The 24441-nt window shown below is 43.7% G+C and overlaps 1 protein-coding gene across 1 annotated transcript; it reads right to left on the reverse strand.

The window, feature by feature from the left end:
* bspry (B-box and SPRY domain containing) lies at nucleotides 1-24169 on the reverse strand. The gene is made up of 6 exons (XM_060913422.1): nucleotides 23663-24169; nucleotides 16392-16490; nucleotides 5496-5726; nucleotides 5148-5173; nucleotides 4926-5050; nucleotides 1-601 (listed from the first exon to the last, which is right to left on the reverse strand). The coding sequence occupies exons 1-6, from the start codon at nucleotides 24035-24037 to the stop codon at nucleotides 69-71; spliced, it is 1389 nt and encodes a 462-aa protein (XP_060769405.1). The 5' UTR covers nucleotides 24038-24169; the 3' UTR covers nucleotides 1-68.
* Between the last annotated feature and the right edge of the window lie 272 nt (nucleotides 24170-24441).

Consider the following 24441-nt stretch of genomic DNA (forward strand, 5'->3'; position numbering starts at 1 on the left):
TATTTATGCAGAAATATAGAAAATTCTAAAGGGTTCACAAAATTTCAAGCACCACTGTACAGTGCGTATTAGCAGTGAATAATAGACACTCTTTGATCAGCCACAGCACAAGCAGGCAGCAGTGGCTCAGTAAAAGTATGTCTTACGGCATGCAACACACACATTGAGTCTGGATCATAGAACAGCAGTGTTTGTGTGGTCCAGTCCAGGAGCACTCCTACTTTCGTAGGACTCTTGACTATGACCACGTTGATGATCTGCCCATTGTGGCAGAAGGAATAGTTTTCTTCATAGTGCGAGAGCACCCACGATTTGGCATTGAAGCCTAGACGAGATTCATTGGTCGAGCCTTTGCGCTCCATGCTTTGGTAGCAGACGCCCACTTTAAAGGCAGCACTGTTACCCACGTACAGCACCCAGGAATGCGTGCCTGAACTGATGGAATCCAGGCACAGGGCATTGGGCCAGTTGTCAAAACGTGCCGGGTCATATGGAAGAGGCTTCTTTTGTCGCTTTGGCTGGTAAGTGAGGCTGAGCTGGTCAGAGGAGAGCAGAAGGAGATGGCTGACGGTGCGCGCATCGAAGTACAGCCGAGTTTTAGCTGGAGAGGGAGGAGAGAAAAGACATGAATGAGAGAAAGAGGAAAAATAGACGGACTGTAGTTCAACGTATACCAGCAACTTTAAGAGGAACATCTGTTACCCCTTGATCAGCTAATCATGTGGCAACAGCTTAAAGCATAAAATAAATAAAAAGCAGGTCAAGAGCTTCACATAAATCATCAGAACATGGGTCACAGGTCATCTCGGTGACTTTGACTGGCATGATTTTTTCTTGATTGAAGTATTTCAGGGCGGCACGGTGGTGTAGTGGTTAGCGCTGTCGCCTCACAGCAAGAAGGTCCTGGGTTCGAGCCCCGGGGCCGGCGAGGGCCTTTCTGTGCGGAGTTTGCATGTTCTCCCCGTGTCCGCGTGGGTTTCCTCCGGGTGCTCCGGTTTCCCCCACAGTCCAAAGACATGCAGGTTAGGTTAACTGGTGACTCTAAATTGACCGTAGGTGTGAATGTGAGTGTGAATGGTTGTCTGTGTCTATGTGTCAGCCCTGTGATGACCTGGCGACTTGTCCAGGGTGTACCCCGCCTTTCGCCCGTAGTCAGCTGGGATAGGCTCCAGCTCGCCTGCGACCCTGTAGAAGGATAAAGCGGCTAGAGATAATGAATGAATGAATGAATGAAGTATTTCAAAAACACAACAGTTTCTAGTTTACACTAAAAGGTGAAAAAAAATGAATCAAGTACATGGCAGTCCTGTCATCACTCTTTACAACCACGGTGAGCAGAAAAGAATTCTCTCAAGTTGAGACTCCACGAACTACGAAACTGCACTTTCTACAAGTTGTTGCACTCATCTCATCTCATTATCTCTAGCCGCTTTATCCTGTTCTACAGGGTCGCAGGCAAGCTGGAGCCTATCCCAGCTGACTACGGGCGAAAGGCGGGGTACACCCTGGACAAGTCGCCAGGTCATCACAGGGCTGACACATAGACACAGACAACCATTCACACTCACATTCACACCTACGGTCAATTTAGAATCACCACTTAACCTAACCTGCATGTCTTTGGACTGTGGGGGAAACCGGAGCACTCGGAGGAAACCCACGCGGACACGGGGAGAACATGCAAACTCCGCACAGAAAGGCCCTCGCCGGCCACAGGGCTTGAACCCGGACCTTCTTGCTGTGAGGCGACAACGCTAACCACTACACCACCGGTGTTGCACTCAGTTCTGTTTTTATTACAGGATAGAGGAAATAATCCACCTGATTTGCATTCGGTACACCCATGGCTTTATTTCACATGCACCTGCTGAGGAATTGTTACGGATGTCAGCGACATGAAAAATATCATCCCAAAATGAAATTAAATCTTCACACTGTATAAACACCTGATATGACCATCACTGTTAGGATGCACGAATGCAGTCTGGGCTAGAAAGAAATCAGCCCCAGCCTCGCTACTTTACACCAATCTGTGACCCTTGTTAGTGCTATTGCTCCCAAATCCAAAAAAGTCCATTCATTAGCTGCAAATAATTTGATGTGGGTGCCACAAATTATACGAGTATTAATATTTTTTCATCTTTGAAAAACAGAACAAGGTTCGCCCTGCTCGCCTGTTTATTCCAACCTTTCTTGTGTGACCAAAGACAAACTGCGGAGGCAGCTGAACCTGTAATAAACAGGCTAAACAGGCTGTATTGCAACATGGTCCTGAAAGCATGAGAACACTCTATGATGTAGACTTGGAAAGTGGGTCGAGCAGCTATGTACATTCAGTAGTGTCTTTATTATGTATTGTAGATTGTATTAAGTATTAAGTACTTGTAGCTACACTCGTTGGCTATTTGATTAATCTAGTCAATAATATGAGTCACTTTGTGAGTGTAAATACAGTACATAAATACTGACTGCAGTCCATCTGTTGTAAACATCCATCCATCCATCCATCCATCCATCCATCCATCCATCACTGGAAAGGGATACTCCACCCCATCCATCACTGGAAAGGGTCAATGGAAAATTCCAGATGACCACTACTGACCAGATACTATCTGCATGGTGGATCATTCTCAATACGAGAGCATCATTTTTATACAACGTATTCCATTTATTCAATACACCTACGTTATTGGTGAGCCTGATAATTCTACAGTACAGACCAGGCTTGTAGTACTTGAGTCCGACTCGTGTCCTAATTTTAAGGACTCGTGACTTGACTTGGACTTGAGCACTGATGACTCATACTTGGACCCGGATTCGTAAATTGGAGACGAGGACTCTGATTTTTTCTTCATTTTTTTGTAACATGCCATAATAATTTGGCATAAGATATTTACATCTACATTAATTTTTATACTAATTTCATACAAGAGAATACACATTCACCTGTTCATACGTCACGTTCAGGAACAAACTAACGTTAATGGCGCTAAAATGCCTGGAGAGAACGCCCCTAGGATTATCCGCTTTGCTTATACAGACTTCTCGAGCAATGGGAAAAAAATGCACTGCGATGTGTTCCATACGTAGAAGAACTATCAAGGAGACGACGGGGACAACCTCGAACTTCAGTCGTCATTTGGCAAGACTCCACCCAGAGAAGGAAGTGACGCGCTATGTTCATTGCTCTGTTGATAGTGGGCGGGGTTTGCTTGCTGACTGATGAACTCACTAGTGTTAACCCTCTCTCATGTTATTTGCTCTGTTGATAGTGGGCGGGGCTTGCTGAGCGATGAACAAGCTTTTTATCTGTAGCCTATTAACTAATATGAGGCAGTCGAGCAGGAACGTCAGTCTGACACAGTAACAGAGACGCTTTCACATAAAGGCGGCAACAGCCACCGTCAAGTGGTGCGGTTGGAGTCTTGTTCTCGGACTCGAGTCGGAATTTTCTTTAATGACTTGGACTTGACTCGGACTTGAACACTGGGGACCCGAGACTTGAGATTTAGTGACTCGACTACAACACTGGTACAAACCACAGCACGTTTTCCATGCATAGTATGTGTTAATCATATTCTAAATCTATATCACCGTATTATTATCAAACCACATCAAATATTCTGGCTGCAGGATTGTTACTGGTTGGACATTTGGGGTTAGTAGACCTTAATTAAACTTAACAGGAACACTAGAATTGGCAAGAGAGTGTAGATTCACATGCAACAAACCATACCGGTCCAATTTAGCTCCAATTTAGATTGGCAGCTTAAAGGCACCACCTACTGGTAAAGATTAGCTCAACCAGCTCTTGAAGTACAGTATCATGCTTCAGGTGGAGCATGTTACAGTATTTAGTCAGTAGTTACCTGTGAGCAGAGGGGAACCGTCAGGGCCTACTAGACCTTCAGAGAAGGCTCAAACATATCAGCAGTTCAAATGTTATATTTAATTTCTTTTATTCTTTAATTTCTTTCATTATAATTATTCTCTTCTAATTCTAATTTGGCTTCATTTTCTATCAAATTTGCTTCAGAAATGAAAGGGTTACTGTCCTGAAAACATTAAAATCGAGTTATCTAGTGAAATTTTTTTTTGTTTGTTGTCTCTAGGCTGAGAAGAGTTTAGAGCTGCTCACTCATTGGTTAAGACTTCATTGCTGGGACAGAAGGCCATGGCAGTGTATGTTTATGTCGGAAGTGACAGATGAATTAACCAATCGGACTTTGATTTATAGTGGGAGGGACCAAAAATGTATTACCCTAGGGCTTCTCAACTGCGAGTCGGCGCCATCTACGCAGCAGTGAAGTCACCTTCCAGCCAGTGTAGCGTTCATCAGTAGTGTCAGCAAATGCTAATAAAGCGGTCAAGCCAGTGCTATCTATTGAGAGCAAGTAGCACAGGCTAACGACCGAGAAACTAAGATTTCCGTCTCCAGACTCTTCTTCCAAGCTGCACAGGATTTTTCACTCAGACTTAAAGTGTTTATTTCCCAATGCAATTTACTTACTTTTAAAATCAACATCGACAGCTACACACAATGGAGCGACCCAGTAGCCTGCCGCTAATCCCTTGCAAAATCCTTTGTCCTGTTGCTTTTTTGGTGTCTGGCTAAATTTGGCTGAGCTCTTATAGTAACGGGTCACCACTGCCTGTGAGTAGTAATCATATACACACTAAAAATGTGTTTGATAAAGATTTGGTTTATCTACAGGTCTGGTCTGAGTTTCCCAAAAGCATCGGAGCACAAAGATCATTGTTAAATGGTAGAGCGAGCAGCACAATGAATGTTCTCTCTCCTGATTAAGATGCTCTTAGCATTAAGAGGCTTTTGTGAGACCCACCCCTGGTCTTTCAAACACATTTTCAGAATATCTTATGCAGAATAAAGCTGTACTATGTGGTGAAGTGTGGTGTGGACTCACCGGTCGGTCCTAGAAGCAGTGCACTAGCCCACAGGCCCAACATGAGCTGACTATCACTGCAGTTCCTGTTTAGGTTCAGGCGATCTGAGTCTTTGGGCTCTCCAACACCCTCGGCATCTTCAATCCTGACACAAACACACAGACACATAACTTCAACACTGGTTCCCAGACGCCATTCGGTTTGTACTTTGTGTTGTCTTAGGTATAAATCTGAGAAATTACCTGTCTGCTATTTCCGAGTTTGAGCTCTGCAAAGCGAGAATTGGATACACAATGGTCAGTCCAATTGGTTCATGTTACCACCATGAAAGTACTGTATATTATAATCAAACACAGGCTTTGTTACACCTAGAGCTGGTCCATCCATTAGGCCATTGAGGCCAAGGTCTATCCAAAAAATTGACATTAGACTTAAGTCATGTGAGATGACACCACTATGAATGACTGACAAATCTGTTTAGACTAACAGATTGAACTGTCAATTTAAATAACTGAACTGGGGAAATTATTTTCTCCACCACCGAGGCCAGCTCTGGTTCAAACCCCAGTTTCCTCCTCTTTAGTCCTTACCACAAGTATGGTGTCTGTCGAGTGTGTAAGCGTGTGCACCAGGCTGGTGCGGGCATGTGTGAGTGTGTCGAGCGCCTTGGTCCAGTGTGCCCGCTGTGTGAGGAGACACTGCTCGAGTCGCTCTTCCTCTCTCTGCACAACCTCCAACAGACGCTGCTCCTCCTCATCCAGGGCTTCACGCACGGTGTTCACCTGAGTCACAACTCGCTCACGGGCACTACTCGCATCCATCTACGCACCAACATTAGCGTGTTAGAAACCGTCAGAGGTGGACAAAGGACCCAACTTCATTACTTAAGTCAAAGTACAGATCCCACTGGTCAAATGTTACTCCGATACAAGTGAAAGTTGTACAGTCAAATTTTTACTTAAGTTAAAGTACTGAAGTACTTGCTTTTAAAAATACTGAAGTATTAAAAGTAAATTTTCTGTCATCGCATTGTTGTATTATTGCCACAACACTTACAAAACCTAACGTCGTTACCAAAGACATAAATGTAAATTCACAAAATGAACGCATGCTGTACCATCATGGTGGTTTAACATTAAGCTAGCTAGTCAATGAAGCTCGACCTGACATGCTAGCAAACTCTTTTCAAACTCAAAATCATATTGGGTAGCTAACGCTACTAGAAAAGAAAGATTTCTACATTCTGTTTATTTGGCAAGATTATGCTAAAACATATTTCTGAAAGGACTTCAGATAAGTTAACGTTATTCATGTTAGCATAACTCCGTTTTTACATGCTAACTAACAGTGTCCAAGTTAACTCACTATGTGTAAACGTTAGCCGTGGACAAGGCTACGGCAACTTGGCGGCAAATCCATAGAAAGTCATTTGACTAACCAGACTGCATAGCTACGTTTGCAACATTATCGCTAGCTCTAAAAGTACAGACAACTTCGTTGCAAGCTTTCTCTTGGAATAAAACGTTTATATACTTCAATATGCTTCCGCAGGTTGGACAGCGAGTTTTTGGCAAACAAAGCAAACATTTAAAACGAAATGAATCTTTAATCCTTTCAGAAATCTGAAACATGGGCTCTAGGTAAAGCCATGAGTGCGTGCGTTCTCCAGAAGAACCGCCTCCTTCCATTCTGCCATCAACTGATCGTGTTCAAATAACGCTGCTGAGAAATCACTGAGCTTGATTTTATACAGTCTATGGACGAGACGTGACTCTAGTGATTACTGATCGGCTGTCTCAGTGTCACCTGCGAAAAAACCATCACATTTTAGAAAAGAAAAGAAAAAAACATCCACTTTCAAAGCTGCTTCATAGTAACGAGTAACGAAGACCTTGACAGAAATGTAGTGGAGTGAAAAATACGATATTTGCCTTTCAAATGTAGTGAAGTTAAAGTCATAAGTTTCCAAAAACTACTCAAGTAAAGTACAGATACTCAAAAAGTATACTTAAGTACAGTACTCAAGTAAATGTACTTCGTTACTGTCCACCTCTGGAAACTGTTATACACTATACTTCTATGAAAAGAATTAAAACATTTCAGGGAGCACTGTTCTCATCTCATCTCATTATCTCTAGCCGCTTTATCCTGTCCTACAGGGTCGCAGGCAAGCTGGGGCCTATCCCAGCTGACTACGGGTGAAAGGCGGGGTACACCCTGGACAAGTCGCCAGGTCATCACAGGGCTGACACATAGACACAGACAACCATTCACACCTACGCTCAATTTAGAGTCACCAGTTAACCTAACCTGCATGTCTTTGGACTGTGGGGGAAACCGGAGCACCCGGAGGAAACCCACGCGGACAACATGCAAACTCCGCACAGAAAGGCCCTCGCTGGCCACGCGGCTCGAACCCGGACCATCTTGCTGTGAGGCAACAGCGCTAACCACTACACCACTGTGCCGCCCCGGGAGCACTGTTATTTTAGAAAAATAATCAATGACGGAGTGATGTGATGTGACTCCCAAGACAAAGTGGAGTTACTGTTACCCTCCTGCAGTGCTTTATTTCTCTTATATCACAGCAATATGTCAGACTTATTTATTTATTTTGTTCAGTTACATACACTCACCAGCCACTTTGTTAGGAACACCCATCCGCTTGCTGTTTTATGCAGTTCTCGAATCAGCCGATCCCTTGACAGCAGCACGATGCATTAAATCATGCAGATACAAATCAAGAGCTTCAGTTCATGTTCACAATGTTCAAACATCAGAACGGGAAAAATTGTGATCTCACAATGAAGTGTGACTTTCTTTCACTGTGGCATGGGTGTTGCTTTGAGCCAGATAGACTGGTTTATTTGAGTATTTCAGAAACTGCTGATCTCCTGGTGTTTTCACACATAAACAACAGTCTCTAGAGTTTACACAGAATAGTGCGAAAAACAAAAAACACTGAGTGAGCGGGCGACAGTTCTGTGGGTGAAAACAAATGCTTTGTTGATCAGAGATGTCAGAGGAAAATGGACAGATTTGAGGTGGTTCGAGCTGCCAGGAAGGATAGAGCAACTCCTTATAGCAACTTTTTATAACCGTGGTGAGCAGAAAAGCATCTCAGCATGCAACAGCAGAAGAACACATTGGGTTCCAGTCCTGCAGCCAAGAACAGGGATCTTAGAATCAAGAACAAGTTCCTATTAAAGTGGCCGGTGAGTGTACAGTGTTGTGGAATGTCTGCCAAAAACGTAGTTCTTGTCTCATCTCATTATCTCTAGCCGCTTTATCCTTCTACAGGGTCGCAGGCAAGCTGGAGCCTATCCCAGCTGACTACGGGCGAAAGGCGGGGTACACCCTGGACAAGTCGCCAGGTCATCACAGGGCTGATACAGACAACCATTCACACTCACATTCACACCTACGGTCAGTTAACCTAACCTGCATGTCTTTGGACTGTGGAGGAAACCAGAGCACCCGGAGGAAACCCACGCGGACACGGGGAGAACATGCAAACTCCACACAGAAAGGCCCTCGCCAGCCCCGGGGCTCGAACCCAGGACCTTCTTGCTGTGAGGCGACAGCGCTAACCACTACACCACCGTGCCGCCGTAGTTCTTGTTATCTTTTAAATTATAGCAGCTATAAACTGTTGTTTTCTCACCTGCCTCTTTTTTCTCTCACTTACAGGAAATCAGACAAAAAAAAATTTCAACTTGTTATGATACAAGAGAAACCAGAAAGTCTAACGTCCGGTTTTCATATTTAGGAATAAAGCAGTGTGTTAGGTTTCACAGATGTTTTTTTTTTTAAAGGTATTTCAAAAAGACAGACCTGTCTGTTCTTCCTGACACAATTGGTGAGCCAATTTTTGCTCATTCCTCTTCACAAAACTGTCACACGACGCCTTTTTGGTCCCCCAGATTAGGTTTCAGAAACTAATAGGGCTGCAGCAAATAAATTATTTGGTTCTTTCTAAACAATGTCTCTTTTCACTGTTTTGTTAACAATTATATTTCAATACGTATTCAAATATACCTATTGCTGCTATCCTACCAATAGTTTACAGGCTATAATTTGTGTATTTATTGTTGTGTTCTATGTCCTGCACTCATCTCACACTGCTGTGTATTTGCACTTTATGTACTGTAGTGTTGCATACTATTTAACAATTCTCATCTCATCTCATTATCTCTAGCCGCTTTATCCTGTTCTACAGGGTCGCAGGCAAGCTGGAGCCCATCCCAGCTGACTACGGGCGAAAGGCGGGGTACACCCTGGACAAGTCGCCAGGTCATCACAGGGCTGACAGACACAAACAACCATTCACACTCACATTCACACCTACGGTCAATTTAGAGTCACCAGTTAACCTAACCTGCATGTTTTTGGACTGTGGGGGAAACCGGAGCACCCGGAGGAAACCCACGCGGACACGGGGAGAACATGCAAACTCCACACAGAAAGGCCCTCGTCGGCCACGGGGCTCGAACCCGGACCTTCTTGCTGTGAGGCGACAGCGCTAACCACTACACCACCGTGCCGCCCACTATTTAACAATTATTTCATAAAATCGGGTCGTACATGAGCTGATGGGCTATAAGCAATGTACAACAAGATTGAGTGGAATAACTGTTTTATTCTATCCATATTCACTGGATTTTGAGAAACAGAGCATTTTTATTTTTATTCTTTGCAAATTCGATAAATAAGAACTTTATACAAAATGTCCGACACAGTCATTTCCGCTCAGGCGGACTTCTTAAAAACCTATCGATGGCTGCACGAATTGACTTTAGTGTTGTTTTATTTCGTAGAAAGTGCCGTCTTGCTGTCATGCCGAGGTATAGAATAGCTTTAGACATTTTTTGGACATTTCAGTTGTGTAATTTTCAAACTTCTTTGAGCTTTTGAACCAGTCTAAAAAAAACTGAACAAATTTTAATGCTTAAAGATGAAGAATGTAAACAAACCAGCGAAATGACAGGAGCAATTTGTGAAAAATGCTATAATAATAATTCTTGAAAAAAAAAAGATACGTTCTTACCAGGCGGCACGGTGGTGTAGTGGTTAGCGCTGTCGCCTCACAGCAAGAAGGTCCGGGTTCGAGCCCCGTGGCCGGCGAGGGCCTTTCTGTGCGGAGTTTGCATGTTCTCCCCGTGTCCGCGCGGGTTTCCTCCGGGTGCTCCGGTTTCCCCCACAGTCCAAAGACATGCAGGTTAGGTTAACTGGTGACTCTAAATTGACCGTAGGTGTGAATGTGAGTGTGAATGGTTATCTGTGTCTATGTGTCAGCCCTGTGATGACCTGGCGACTTGTCCAGGGTGTACCCCGCCTTTCGCCCGTAGTCAGCTGGGATAGGCTCCAGCTTGCCTGCGACCCTGTAGAACAGGATAAAGCGGCTAGAGATGATGACATGAGTTGAGACGTTCTTACCATCAAATACTTTTATTCCATATTTTGTTGCGCTTTTTTTTGTATTTTTTGGGGTTTTGTTTTCGAGTAGAGTTTTTATTTCGTCCTCCGGTGGTTCAGCAACACGCTCCGCCATTTTGTTTTTCTCTCCTCACGGTATATGAGCTGATATCCTAGTAGTAGAGTAGCCAATCAGAGCACACGATTGCTCATGTCCAGTGAATGTGGATAGAATAATATGTGTTGCATTATGGTCCTGGAGAAATGACAATTCGTTTCAATGTAAACAAGCTATACAAAGGAACGACAATAAAACCCCATTTGGCTTGACTTGACTTGAACTTTTTGAAATTCTTTGTTTTGTGCACATTCACTCTAGTTTAAAACATACATTTTCTTTTTTTTCACTGAGAAGCCATGAGGTATGAGACCTTTGCACTCAGTTGTATGTATTGTATATGAACAATTCAAAAAAATGCTAAGCATGCAGATAGCATTAAAACGAATCCCACCGACACGAATACTCTGCATGTCAACGCCTAAGAAAAGGATTCTTCATCAGAAGAGTTCTACATACTGTATAACCTTTACGGTTTCAAGTCCTTAAGGGTGGAGCCTTGATTTCTCAGATCGTATTGTTTACATTGCAATGATCCTTCAGAATTTGATGGTCCACTGAGTAGCCAGATCTTTGTGTATTGTGTACACACTTCTCTTCTGATAGGGAAACACTCAGTTGTAGAGTTCTACATCGAACAAGGAGGTTCCACCAGACTGACAAATGAAAATGTAGTATCTACAGTGGATATAAAAAGTGGACACACCCCGTTAAAATGATCGGTTTTTCTGATGTAAAAAAATGAGACCACGATAAATAATTTCAAAACTTTTCCCACCTTTAATATGACCTATAACCTGTACAATTCAATTGAAAAACAAACAAATCTGTTAGGGGGAGAAACATAAAAAAAAACCGTACAATAAGCTGGTCGCATAAGTGTACACACCCTTAAACTAATACTTTGTTGAAGCACCTTTTGATTTAATTACAGCATTCAGTCTGTTTGGGTCGGAGTCCATCAGCCTGCCACATCTAGACTTTGCCCACTCTTCTTTGCAAAAGCGCTCCAAATCCGTCAGATAGCGAGGGCGTCGCTTGTGCACAGCCCTCTTCAGGTCACCCCACAGATTTTCAATTGGATTTAGGTCTGGGCTCTGGCTGAGTCATTCTTTTGTTGATTTCGATGTATGCTTGGGGTCGTTGTCGTGCTGAAAGATGAAATTCCTCTTCATCTTCATCTTTCTAGCAGACACCTGAAGGTTTTGGGCCAAAATTGACTGGTATTTAGAACTGTTCATAATTCCCTCCACCTTGATTAAGGCTCCTGTTCCAGCTGAAGAAAAACAACCCCAAAACATGATGCTACCACCACCATGCTTCACCGTGGGTATGGTGTTCTTTTGGTGATGTGCAGTGTTGGTTTTGTACCAAACATACCTTTTGGAATTGTGGCCAAAAAGTTTAACCTTGGTTTCATCAGACCATGACACATTTTCCCACATGCTTTTGGGAGAGCTGATGTATTTTTTTTTTTGCAAAATTTAGCCGGGCCTGGATGTTTTTCTTTGACCCTACCTCATAGTCCAGACATATGAAGAATACGAGAGATTGTAGTAATGTGTAGTACACAACCAGTACTTGCCAGAAATTCCTACAGCTCCTTCAGTGTCGCTGTAGGCCTCTCGGCAGCCTCCCTGACCAGTTTTCGTCTTGTCTTTTCATCAATTTTGGAGGGACGTCCAGTTCTCAGTAATGTCACTGTTGTCCCATATTTTCTCCACTTCTTGATGACTGTCTTCACTGTGCTCCATGGTATATCTAATGGCGTGGAAATTTTTTTTGTACCCTTCTCCTGACTGATACCTTTCAACAGTGAGATCCCTTTGACGCTTTGTAAGCTCTCTGTGAACCCTGGCTTTTGCTGGAGGATGCAACTGAGTAAATGTCTGAACTTTATTTGGGGTTAATCAGAATCCAGGGCAGGTGTGAACCCAAAAAGACTGAATGCTGTAATTAAATCAAAAGGTGCTTCAACAAAGTACTAGTTTAAGGGTGTGCACACTTATGCAACCAGCTTATTGTAGGTTTTTTATTTTTTATGTTTTTCCCCCTAACAGATTTGTTTGTTGTTCAACTGAATTGTACACGTTATAGGTCACATTAAAGGTGGGAAAAGTTTAGAAATTATTTATCGTGGTCTCATTTTTTTACATCAGAAAAACCGATCATTTTAACGGGGTGCGTACACTTTTTATATCCCCTGTGTATGAAGCCCAAACTCTCAAAAGAACTCTTATGTGTATAAATGGATAATTACAAATGTATAACCAATAAAACCCTTGCTTGAGTGTCAGGATGTCCTGTATATGCTGTAGAATTGTAGAACTATTAATACGATGGCTTCCTAGTGGTGTAATAGAAAAGCGTTTGTCTATTGTATGGAAATTGCAAATTCGAATCCTGGCAATGCCATAGCCCTTCATAGCCAGCATCAAGGGATCAAAATTGGCCATGCTATCTTGGTAGGAGTGATGGTATCCTTTCTCACCCCTGTCAATCACACACTCTCAGAAAATAAAGTACATTATTGTACCTTTAGAGGTACAACGGCTTGTCACTGGGGGAGTACCTTCTAAAGTACTTATTTGTACCCTTTACATCCTGTTTGGGGACATGTATATGCCTGTTTGGCCCTAAAAAGGTACACTCAGGGCTTAATTTGAGCTGGAATATGACGGAACAAGATCCGTAACCTCCGTCGTCGGATCCGGCAGCTATTTTCATTTCATTCGGTGTTCCGGCAGCTATTTAAATGGATCAGATCACCTCCGTAACCATCACAAAGGGAAAAAAAATCAAACAAATTAAATAAATAAGTAAATAAAAATTTGTTTAGTGTTCGGTTTTGATTTTGATATCTGTTGTTGATTTCTCTCCTATGACATCCACAAAATCTATGCGAAAGGGGAAGGGGGGGGACATGGGGTGTATACTTCCGCTCAATAGAACACCGGGTTTTTTGTAGCCGTTAGCTTGCGCTGTGGAAAAAATGGTAAAAAAACAAGAAAGCTTACTAAAATTTTTCAAAGTCCCAGGACAGCCAGATCCTAAATGACCTAAAATGGACGACGTTGGACACAGTGACACTGCACCAGCACCTGCTGCAAGTGTACCAGTCCACGGGAATGATCAAAAAGAAGACGAGAAGAATGATGATGGCGGTGAAGCTAGAAGTGTTAGCGCACCAACCGCAAAGCAAAGCCTTTTGACAAAGAACATGGTGAAAAGGGAAAAAAGGTGACTGGTAGGCTACCGTACATTTCAACAGGAATGGACAGAGGAATTCACCTTTGTGGGGTGAGAGGGTTCTGCTTTGTGTCCAATAGGCCTATACAATGACAAGATTGCATCGATGAAACAATGAAATAAAGCGGCACTTCGAAACACGCCAAGCTACGTTTGCGTCAAAATATTCAGCGGGGGACAGGAGGAAGACGGCATGTCAAGAGCCTCTTCATTATGAAAAAGAATATATTACGCTCAAATTGTTGGTCATACGTAAAAATGCATTTTAGTTGTATTCAGCGTCACTTTTTATATATGGCTCTCACGAAAATGTATTTGAAAATATGTGGCTTTCATGGCTCTCTCAGCCAAAAAGGTTCCCAATCCCGACCCCTGCCTTAACGTATGTGTGGAGAGCGAGAGTGAACTTGAGTGCCTGTTTGGAGAACATTCTGAGCGTTGTCCATTGTTGTCCAGGATTTGATAACTGGTGCTGTTGCAATACATGTCATGCAATAGGCGTGTGTGCGTAAAGTTATAGTAAACCGCCCCCCCGCCTTTTTTTTTTTTTTTTTTTGAGTCGCCGGACCCACTCACCTCCTGCGTTCCGGGACCTCCCACTTCACAAATTAAGCACTGGGTACACTTGAGGTCTAATAAGGAGCCCTAGGGAGTACATTCGTGTAGATTGAACCTTGGGGGACAGAAATGGACTCCTACTGTACCACTATTTCTGACAGTGCAGTGACACTAGGCAATCATGGGCATCTCTGAACTCGTGTATGTGAAAGGGGGCAAATAACGCTTTCTTCTAAGTATGTGATGTGCCTTGTGACACGGCACGAGCAGCAGTTTGAAAAGATATGGCTTGCTGGCTTTACATGTCTTATACCCCTTTTCCACCAAATCAGTTCAGGGCTGGTTCGGGGCCAGTGCTGGTACTGGTTCACAACTCGTTCAACTTGCGAGCCAGCTGAGAACCAGCTTGCTTTTCCATCGCTCACGGTGCTAAGAGAAGACACGTTATTACGTCGCTGTATACGTCAGTTACGTCGTTGTATATGTCATTACGTCGTTGTATATGTCATTACGTCGCTGTATATGTCAGTTACGTCGCTACGTTTGCATAAACCTTGGCGTGAATATCGAAGCAAAAACAACGGGGAAGAAGCAGCAGCAACAACAACAATAATAATAATAATAATAATGGATGACTTCGCATTTGTACAGCTGCTGCTTCTCATCGCTTAAAAATGGCAATCTTTCGCGGTCTTGTTATTGTTGTCGGTCTTAACAACTCCGCCCCCCCGCTGACGTAAGCGGTTCTTTCCTCTGGCCCAGCAGAGAGTTGGTGCTGCTAGCCTGGAACCAGTTTTTCTGGCCCCAGAGCCAGTTCTTTGTCAGTGGAAACAGAAAACCCGGTTCCAAACTAAGCACTGGCCCCGAACCAGCCCTGGAACTGCTTTGGTGGAAAAGGAGCATTAGAGGAAGCACATTGATAAAGTATGCTATCATGTGACAAAGGAGAGTTAGCTAATCGCAGGATTTGGCAAGACCAATTTTGAAAAAAAATAAAAATGAAATCTTGACATAACACACTTTGAGTATTAACCTATCCAAGCATACGTTCTGCTTATCTAGTGACCCTTAGGGCTGTGATTAGCTGAATAAATACAATGTGTTGTTTATAACACATTCAACAAAAATATCCTTGGGACAAGGGTACTTAGCATGGGTCACTACACTCGCCAGTCACTTTATTAGGCACACCCATCCACCTGCTACCGACTAGTGGCCTAGTGGTAGCGTGTCCGCCTCTCGATCGGGAGATCGTGAGTTCTATTCATGGTCGGGTCATACCAAAGACCATCATAAAAATGGTACCTACTATCATCTGGCAAGGCACACTGCAATACAGATGTGCATGGGGAGTCAAACTCTCGTGGTTACCAGAGGACTAGCCCCCCACTGTAACCCTAGCTATGTAATAGGCGAGAGGCCGAGGGCTATGGAAACGGAGATCGGCGCCGCCCGATGCGCCACCATACAGGTTGGGCCTGGTTAGTACTTGAGTGAGAGACTGCCTAGGAATACCAGGTACTGTAAGCGGCGTGGGAAGGACTTTGATTTTGATCCACCTGCTGTTCTGTTTTATGCATTTCTCTAATCAGCCGATCCCTTGACAGCAGCACAATGCATCAAATCATGCAGATACAAATCAAGAGCTTCGGTTAATGTTCACAATGTTCAGACATCAGAATGGGAAAAAGTGTGATCTCAGAGTGAAGTGTGACTTTCTTTCACTGTCGCATGGGTGTTGGTTCGAGCCAGATGGACTGGTTTGAGTGTTTCACAAACGGCTGATCTACTGGGGTTTTCACACACAAACAACAGTCTCTAGAGTTTACACAGAACGGCATGAAAAACAAAAAACACTGAGTGAGCGGATGACAGTTCTGTGGGTGGAAACAAATGCCTTGTTGATAAGAGAGGTCAGAGGAAAATGGCCAGATTTGAGGTGGTTCGAGCTGCCAGGAAGGACATAGCAACTCATATAATCACTCTTTACAACCATGGTGAACAGAAAAGCATCTCAGCATGCAAGAGTAGAAGACCACACTGGGTTCCACTCCTTCAGCCAAGAACAGGAATCTTAGAATCAAGAACAAGCGGTCAGTGAGTGTATACTTCTCTGTATGTGTGTAGCTCACTAATCACTAATCACCTGCAAGGCCTTCTCCTTTGCCGTCAGTGTGTTCTTTATGAAGCGCTCTATCTGTAGGGCTTGCAGCTGCATTTTCTCACAGATGTCCACCAGCTGATTCTGAAAGAGATCACATATGCAATGACTCACCTGTTTGTGTGAGCCGTTAAGATGAAGTGCGTTTAGTTGAGGACATGTTATAAAACTACGGTTTAATTTAAACGATGAAGAAGGCTGTATGTTCCAGGTCACTGATTGAAATTACATGGAAATTAACGGAAAAATTCACCTGGAAAATTCACTTGCTTATTTAACTTTATATTCCATGTGATCTTCACTGCTCTGAGATTTATTTTGGAATGAAAATCTGAGGTTTTTTTTTTTTTTTAGTTTAAAATTTTTCATTGTCTTGTCAAAGTACAAGTTATTTAATCAAGGGTCAAAACTCTGGTAACATTTTCACAAACGAAATTAAATCTCAATATGCGTATTACCGTCATATAACAAGGCCTTTTGCCAAGCGTCGAGAAATTCGTCCAAAAATTGTGAGAGGAGTTGATTTCAGAAGGCGAGCACACCTTCATAACATTGTGAAAGTACAAGCTTGTTAATCAAGGGTTGTAACTCTGGTAAAATGCGACCGAATTGAACAACAACAAAACAACAACAACAATATATGTATTACCGACATATAACAAGGCCTTTTGCCAAGTTTGGTGAAATTCCTCAACAGATTGTGAGAGGAGCTGATTTCAAAAGGAAAACACACTCTCATCTCATCTCATCTCATCTCATTATCTCTAGCTGCTTTATCCTGTTCTACAGGGTTGCAGGCAAGCTGGAGCCTATCCCAGCTGACTACGGGCGAAAGGCGGGGTACACCCTGAACAAGTCGCCAGGTCATCACAGGGCTGACACATAGACACAGACAACCATTCACACTCACATTCACACCTACGCTCAATTTAGAGTCACCAGTTAACCTAACCTGCATGTCTTTGGATTGTGGAGGAAACTGGAGCACCTGGAGGAAACCCACGCGGACACGGGGAGAACATGCAAACTCCGCACAGAAAGGCCCTCGCCGGCCACGGGGCTCGAACTCAGGACCTTCTTGCTGTGAGGCGACAGTGCTAACCACTACACCATTGTGCCGCCCATTCTATTATTTTATTCTTATTTTAAATTTCCTTGAGTTAAAGGTCTGTTTTCTTGAATATTGTTAATAGTATGTGCGCTTGTCTAGTTTCTTTAGAATGTTACATGTCAAACACTTGTGTACTCACCAAGACAAATTCCTTGCATGTCGAACAGACCACTTTTCAGATGGAAAAAATAAATCACCTCCAGATCACTCATTATCCAGATTTCTCTTGACTATATGCCTTTCTCAGGTGGGGTTTACATTAGACCGTATCAGCGGATCATCAGATTAACGTTTTTAAAAACGATTAGCGTGCACACAGCAACGCCAATACACGATTCGCGTGCACACAGCAACACCAATACACGGATACGCTAATCACATGACTAATTTGGCACGTAAGTTGAAATGTGTCAGTGCGGCTCATCGCTTCCTCCTCAGCGGCTGCGCTCCAAATCACTCCGCCCTGAACAGCGAGTGCCCTCTGGAGGGTGCGCACTCCGGCCCTGCTCAGCTCACAGAGCGCGCGAGTGAAGTGCACGAGCAGTGATTCGGGACTGAGCCGCTGTGCGCAAGTCACTTACCACTTGCAAGTAAGTGGAAGGATGGCAAGCCTAAAGACCATCATATCTACACAATGGGCAGTATTTGCATCAGTATTTGCAGTATTTTCATACTTTTATACTCTTTAATGAAAGGTGATACAAGGCGGAAGTCCGCGCCGTTTTTCAGCAGTCGCGTCACATGACCAACGCCAGCGAATCAGGAAGGTGGATGTCACAGTGACGTTGTCCAATGACGACGCCAGCTAGAGCTCAGCACAGCGTATCCGCGTATTCTCAATGTTTACACAGCACCGGACCAGACACGATCTGGATTGAATACGTGGACCCTGGCGGATTCCCGTTTCCCAGCGTTTCCAGGCGTTTTAATGTAAACGGACAGTGCATCCACGAAGAAAACAAGACAGATACGGTCTAATGTAAACTTGGCCTCAGTGTAGTGTGTCTCTTCGGAATATTTACAAACCTTCTACATAAAACCCCAAATGTATAATTTATAAAGCTTCATTCTTTTTATGCACTGTATTCCTTCTGTATAGTTACTTTGTGATATTTAGGAAAAGTCAAAATTAATATGTCATGCATGTAAGTAATAATAATAATAATAATAAATCAGGGTATTATTTTTTAAAATAGTTTAGTTTATACACGACAGAAGGTTCTCAGAATGGTTGGATACAGTGAAAACCAAAATACAACATTCCCTGAACGCGATGAAATGGTTCATAAATGGATCCCATGGTGGTTTGTACTGTCACCTCACAGCAAGGTTCTGAGTTTGAACCTTGTGACTGACTGGGGCCTTTCTGTATGGAGCTGGCCTTTCTGTATGTTCTCCTCATGCCTGCGTGGGTTGTGGGTTTCTTCCGGGTGCTCTGGTTTCCTCCCCCAGTCCAAAGACATGCAAATTGCTGACTCTAAATTGCGCATTGGTGTGTATGTGAGCCTGAATGGATGTTTGTCTCTGTATTGGCCCTGTGATGGATTGGCGACCCATCCAGGGTGTACCCCACCTCTCACTTGATGGCTCTAGGGATCGGCTCCAGTTTCAATGCAACCCGCAATGGATAAAGGGTATAGAAAAAGAATGAATGAATACACACACTGTATGCACTTTTCAGGTACCTTTCAGGACTTTTGGGGAAGCCATAGCCTAATGGTTAGCGAAGCAACTTTGGGACGAAAAGGTTGCCAGTTTGATTCCCTGGATGAGCAAGAATGGCTGAAGTGCCCTTGAGCAAGGCACCTAACCCCCAACTGCTCTGGGTATGTTAGACGTTGCTCTGGACAAGCGCATCTAATGCCAGTAACGTAACATTTAGTGAACCATTTCATAATGGAATGTTGTATTTTGGTTCACACTGTAGCCAAATAGGTACAGTGTGAACCAAAATTTCAGATGGGTTAAATGCAGAGAGGAGATTTCACAAGTGTGTGATGAATAAAGTTGTGCTTTCTTTCTTTCTTTCCAACCATTCTGGGAACTTTCTCTCCTGTATATAAACTAAACTATTTAAAATCATATCCAGATTTTTTAAAATAATTACCTCGCCTGGGATGGAGTCCACCAGGGGGCGAGGTATTGCTTTCGATCAGGTTTCTTTGTTTTCTTGTTAACGATATTACGGGAAAACAGCTGGACCAATCTTCATGAAACTTTCAGGATAGATGGGCATTGGTCTCAAATAGAACCAGCAACATTTTGTGGGTTGTCCGGTCAAGGTCATCAAAAAGGTCAAAATCATTTTTGTTGTGTCTACTGCCTCATATAGAGGCGCTAGGCACTACGTCATCGTGCTGTAAGAATGTAAGAGTGTAATGATCGTGCACTGTGTATACACGTGTTCCGATTAAAATGGCTGGCAAGTGTATACAGTTCGGTTCACAATTTGAAATAAATAGACTAGACTAAAGAAATCGCTTTCAGACATGTTTATGCTTATTACAGAGGGAAAGTGCGTTCCACTGAGCTCTAGCGCCGGGCCTTTTCTGGGAAATAAGAGTTTGGGTCATGGCGGCAGCGTGTGTATGTCAGCCTCAGTTCGGAGGTTTGAGTTTCGAAAACTGTAAGAGATAAGAGTAGAATAATATAAAGTACAGACACTTGGTATATTTTACTTCTGTGATTTTTAAATTGTTCATTTTTGGGTTACGCTTCATTTTTGTGGCTACTGCCTCATAGACTAAATATATATGCTGTATTTACTGTATGGACATGGGATCGGAAAACAATTTTATTTATAAGCAGTAGCCACATGTACCCATAAGGGTAACTCTTTTTTTTTTTGCGATATCTTCCTTCATATTCATCATAAGTGCTACCGGGTGAGGTTTGTTTTGCCTGGCAACACTTGTTGATATTATTACTACATTAACAGAATTTAGCAGACACTCTTATCCAGAGTGACGTACAACACATTCAGAGCAGCCTGGGGAGCATTTGGGGGTTAGGTGCCTTGCTCAAGGGCACTTTAGCCATTCTTGGTGGTCCAGGGAACCAAACCAACAACTTTTTGGTCCCAAAGCTGCTTCTTTAATTATTAGGCTATGGATTCCCGATGGCCTAATTATTACTTTGACATGCACGAGACATGAATTTTGACTTAAGTAAATATGTATAAGGAATACAATACTGTCTGTTTAGGTGATACAGTGGCATGCAAAAGTTTGGGCACCCTTACTGAAAATGTCTGTTACTGTGAATAGTTAAGCGAGCAGAAGATGAACTGATCACCAAAAGGCATAAAGGTAAAGACGAGACATTTCTTTTCAGCGTTTTCTGCAAGATTTGTGTATTATGTTTGTTTTGTACAATTGGAGAGTGAAAAAAGAAAAGGAACACCATGCGAAAGTTTGGGCACCCCAATACATTTGAGTTCTCAGGTAACTTTTACCAAGCTTCCAGACCTTAATTAGCTTATCGAGCTGTGGCTTGTTCAAATTCTTCGTTAGGAAAGGTCAGATGATGCAGATTTCAAAGCTGTATAAATTCTCTGACTCCTCAAACTTGTCCCTAAAATCAACAGCCATGGGCTCCTCTAAGCAACTCCCTCGCATTCTGAATAATAAAATAATTGATGCTCACAAAGCAGGAGAAGGCTACAAGAACGTAGCAAAGTGTTTTCAGGTAGCTGTTTCCTCAGATTGTAATGTTATTAAGAAATGGCAGTTAACAGAAACAGTGGAGATCAAGGTGAGGTCTGGAAGATGACGAAAACTTTCTGAAAGAACTGCTCGTTGGATTGCTAGAAAGGCAAATAAAAACCCCTGTTTGACTGCAAAAGACCTTCAGAAAGATTTAGCAGACCCTGGAGTGGTGGTGCACTGTTCTACTATGCAGCGACACCTGAACAAATATGACCTTCATGGGAGAGTCATCAGAAGAAAAACGTTCCTGCGTCCTAGCCACAAAATTCAGCGTCTGAAGTTTGCAAATGAACATCTAAATAAGCCTGATGCATTTTTTGGAAACAAGTCCTGTGGACTGATGAAATCAAAATAGAACTTTTTTGCCACAATGTGCAAAGGTATGTTTGGAGAAAAAAGGGTGCCAAATTCCAGGAAAAGAACACCTCTCCAACTCTGAAGCAAGGGTGTGGATCGATCATGCTTTGGGGTTGTGTTGCAGCCAGTGGCACAGGGCACATTTCACTGGTCGAGGGAAGCATGGATTCGAATAAATACCAGCAAATTCTAGAAGCAAATATCACACCATCTGTAAAAAAGTTGAAGTTAAAAAGAGGATGGGTCCTACAATAAGACGATGATCCAAAACACACCACAAAATCTACAATGGAATACCTCAAGAGGCACAAGCTGAAGGTTTTGCCCGGGCCCTCACAGTCCCCTGACCTAAACATCATTGAAAATCTGTGGATAGATCTCAAAAGAGCAGCGCATGCAAGACAGCCCAGGAAACTTGTAGAACTGGAAGCCTTTTGCAAGGACGAATGTGTGAAAATCCCCCAGGTAAGGACTGAAAGATTATTAGCTGGCCACAAAAAGCGTTTACAAGCTGTGATACTTGCCAAAGAGGGTGTTACTAGGTACTAACCATGCAGGGTGCCCAAACTTTTGCTTGGGGCCCTTTTCCTTTTTTGTCATTTTGAAAATGTAAAAGATGAAAAATTAAAAAAAAAAAGTTTTTGCTTAAAATATAAAGGGAATGAGTCATCTTTAACTTCATGCCTTTTGGAGATCATTTCATCTTCAACTTGCTTAACTGTTCACAGTAAGAGCAATTTTGACCAGGGGATGCCCAAACTTTTGCATACCACTGTACATGGGTGATATTCAACCTTGAACGCACAAGTTATTATTTTGTCCGTGCGCGTACAACTTGTGCGCACAAGTCTGTGAAGATTCTCAGTCATCCAGATCATGGTAAACTGTGGGTGGTAAAAGAGAGCAACTGGACTTGCTTGAAGATTCTTGAAGACGTTTCACCTCTCATCCGAAAGGCTTCTTCAGTTCTGTCTGACTGGTAGGGAGCATCAGGTATCTATCCTCTCATGGATGAAAAGCTCATCTAAGGTGTCTCTGTCATCCTGTTGGTGTGGGTCACTGGAGGCTCGGCCTCGAGAGTCGTTATAGGATGATCAATGGATTGCCCAGGGTGATCACTGACAATGACACCTTAGATGAGCTTTTCATCCATGAGAGGATAGATACCTGATGCTCCCTACCAGTCAGACAGAACTGAAGAAGCCTTTCGGATGAGAGGTGAAACGTCTTCAAGAATCTTCAAGCAAGTCCAGTTGCTCTCTTTTACCACCCACAGCTTGTGCGCAGGGCGGCACGGTGGTGTAGTGGTTAGCGCTGTCGCCTCACAGCAAGAAGGTCCGGGTTCGAGCACCGTGGCCGGCGAAGGGCCTTTCTATGCGGAGTTTGCATGTTCTCCCCGTGTCCGCATGGGTTTCCTCCGGGTGCTCCGGTTTCCCCCACAGTCCAAAGACATGCAGGTTAGGTTAACTGGTGACTCTAAATTGACCGTAGGTGTGAATGTGAGTGTGAATGGTTGTCTGTGTCTATGTGTCAGCCCTGTGATGACCTGGTGACTTGTCCAGGGTGTACCCCGCCTTTCGCCCGTAGTCAGCTGGGATAGGCTCCAGCTCGCCTGCGACCCTGTAGAACAGGATAAAGCGGCTAGAGATAATGAGATGAGATGAGATTGTGCGCACAAGTTTTATGGGTTGATCTGGATGTTGTCAGGCTTATAAAGGCATAACATCTAAACTGTAATGGACACACAAAAAAAAGGGGGGTCCCATATACGATTCGTACATTAGGGGAGTGCTTGTTAGAGAGCGCACTTGTCCTGGGCCATCGGCATAGTGAGGTAGGGTGGCCAGAACCTTTCCTCGCCGCCTTTAACTTCCCCAGTGTTTCCACCAGGTCCCCATTCACTGCTGGGTGGACAGGGAGCGAGCCCCAGATCCCCGTCGAGCCGAGGCTCGAACCAGGGACCGTTCGCTTAGCGGTCAAGCGCTCTAACCACTTGGCCACCTGCGCTCCGTAATGGACACAAAAGAAGGAGAAAAAAAAAGACATGAGTTTGTGTAAAGGTGAAGGGTTTGATGACTCACCCTGACAGCCGAGGCTCGTAAACGCAGCTCGATCACGATGTGATTTCGGCAGGATCCGTGGTGAACGCACTGCTGGCACACCGCTCTCCCTTCCGTCCTGCAGTACCGGTCCAGTTCTACTTCATGCACAGAACATCGAGGCACTTCACCCGTGCTGCTGGACGCATCTGTGGACGAGCCCATAGTCGGGGTGCCATTAGAATAATGACCTTTGCTTTCTGAAATGCCTGAGTGAGATTCTTCAGAGCGTTTTGCGCTCCAGCCCGTGGTGTTTATGAGTCCATCCGGGGTCAGCTGAATTCCATAGTCCGCTTCATGCTCACTGTCCCCTAACGACACCACGGCTAAATCACAACCTCCATAATCCCCACTCATGACTCCAGGCTGATCAAACCCCTTCTCAGGACTTTCGGCTGGAAAATAAAGCGTGACGTTTCTCCTGTGCGCTGCGCTGCAGGTGCATCCAGTTCTGCGGCCTTGCCCTACCTGGCGCAGGTGTGGAATGCGGAAGTGCGACGCCGAGTCGCACAGCCAGTTTTCCGACCTACACTGTGCCTTATTCACACACAATGAAACATAACGACTCTCGATGTCTCAACAGGGTCCAGTTAATCAGGTCTTGAAACCATTCATTAACCTGATCCCTCATCCCTCATCCCATATAGCTCCTAATAGTTCTGGGAATACCCTACTTATATAACATTCCTAGTCCAGACTCCCTCAGGAAGTTAGAGGAAGCCTGATACTGTACACACAGCACTGTACAAAAGTCTTAGGCA

The sequence above is a fragment of the Neoarius graeffei genome, chromosome 28 (genome assembly GCF_027579695.1).
Source record: "Neoarius graeffei isolate fNeoGra1 chromosome 28, fNeoGra1.pri, whole genome shotgun sequence".
Taxonomy (NCBI): domain Eukaryota; kingdom Metazoa; phylum Chordata; class Actinopteri; order Siluriformes; family Ariidae; genus Neoarius; species Neoarius graeffei.

What these genes read in the sequence shown, in the direction of transcription:
- bspry (XM_060913422.1), bottom strand. Translation starts at nt 24,037, where the DNA reads ATGAGTGGGGATTATGGAGGTTGTGATTTAGCCGTGGTGTCGTTAGGG. An exon ending in CAAAGGAGAAGGCCTTGCAG is followed by an intron (nt 5,727 to 16,391) that starts GTGATTAGTGAT and finishes GTTGGTGCGTAG; the next exon opens with ATGGATGCGAGTAGTGCCCG. An exon ending in ACTGCTTCTAGGACCGACCG is followed by an intron (nt 602 to 4,925) that starts GTGAGTCCACAC and finishes CTCCCTCTCCAG; the next exon opens with CTAAAACTCGGCTGTACTTC.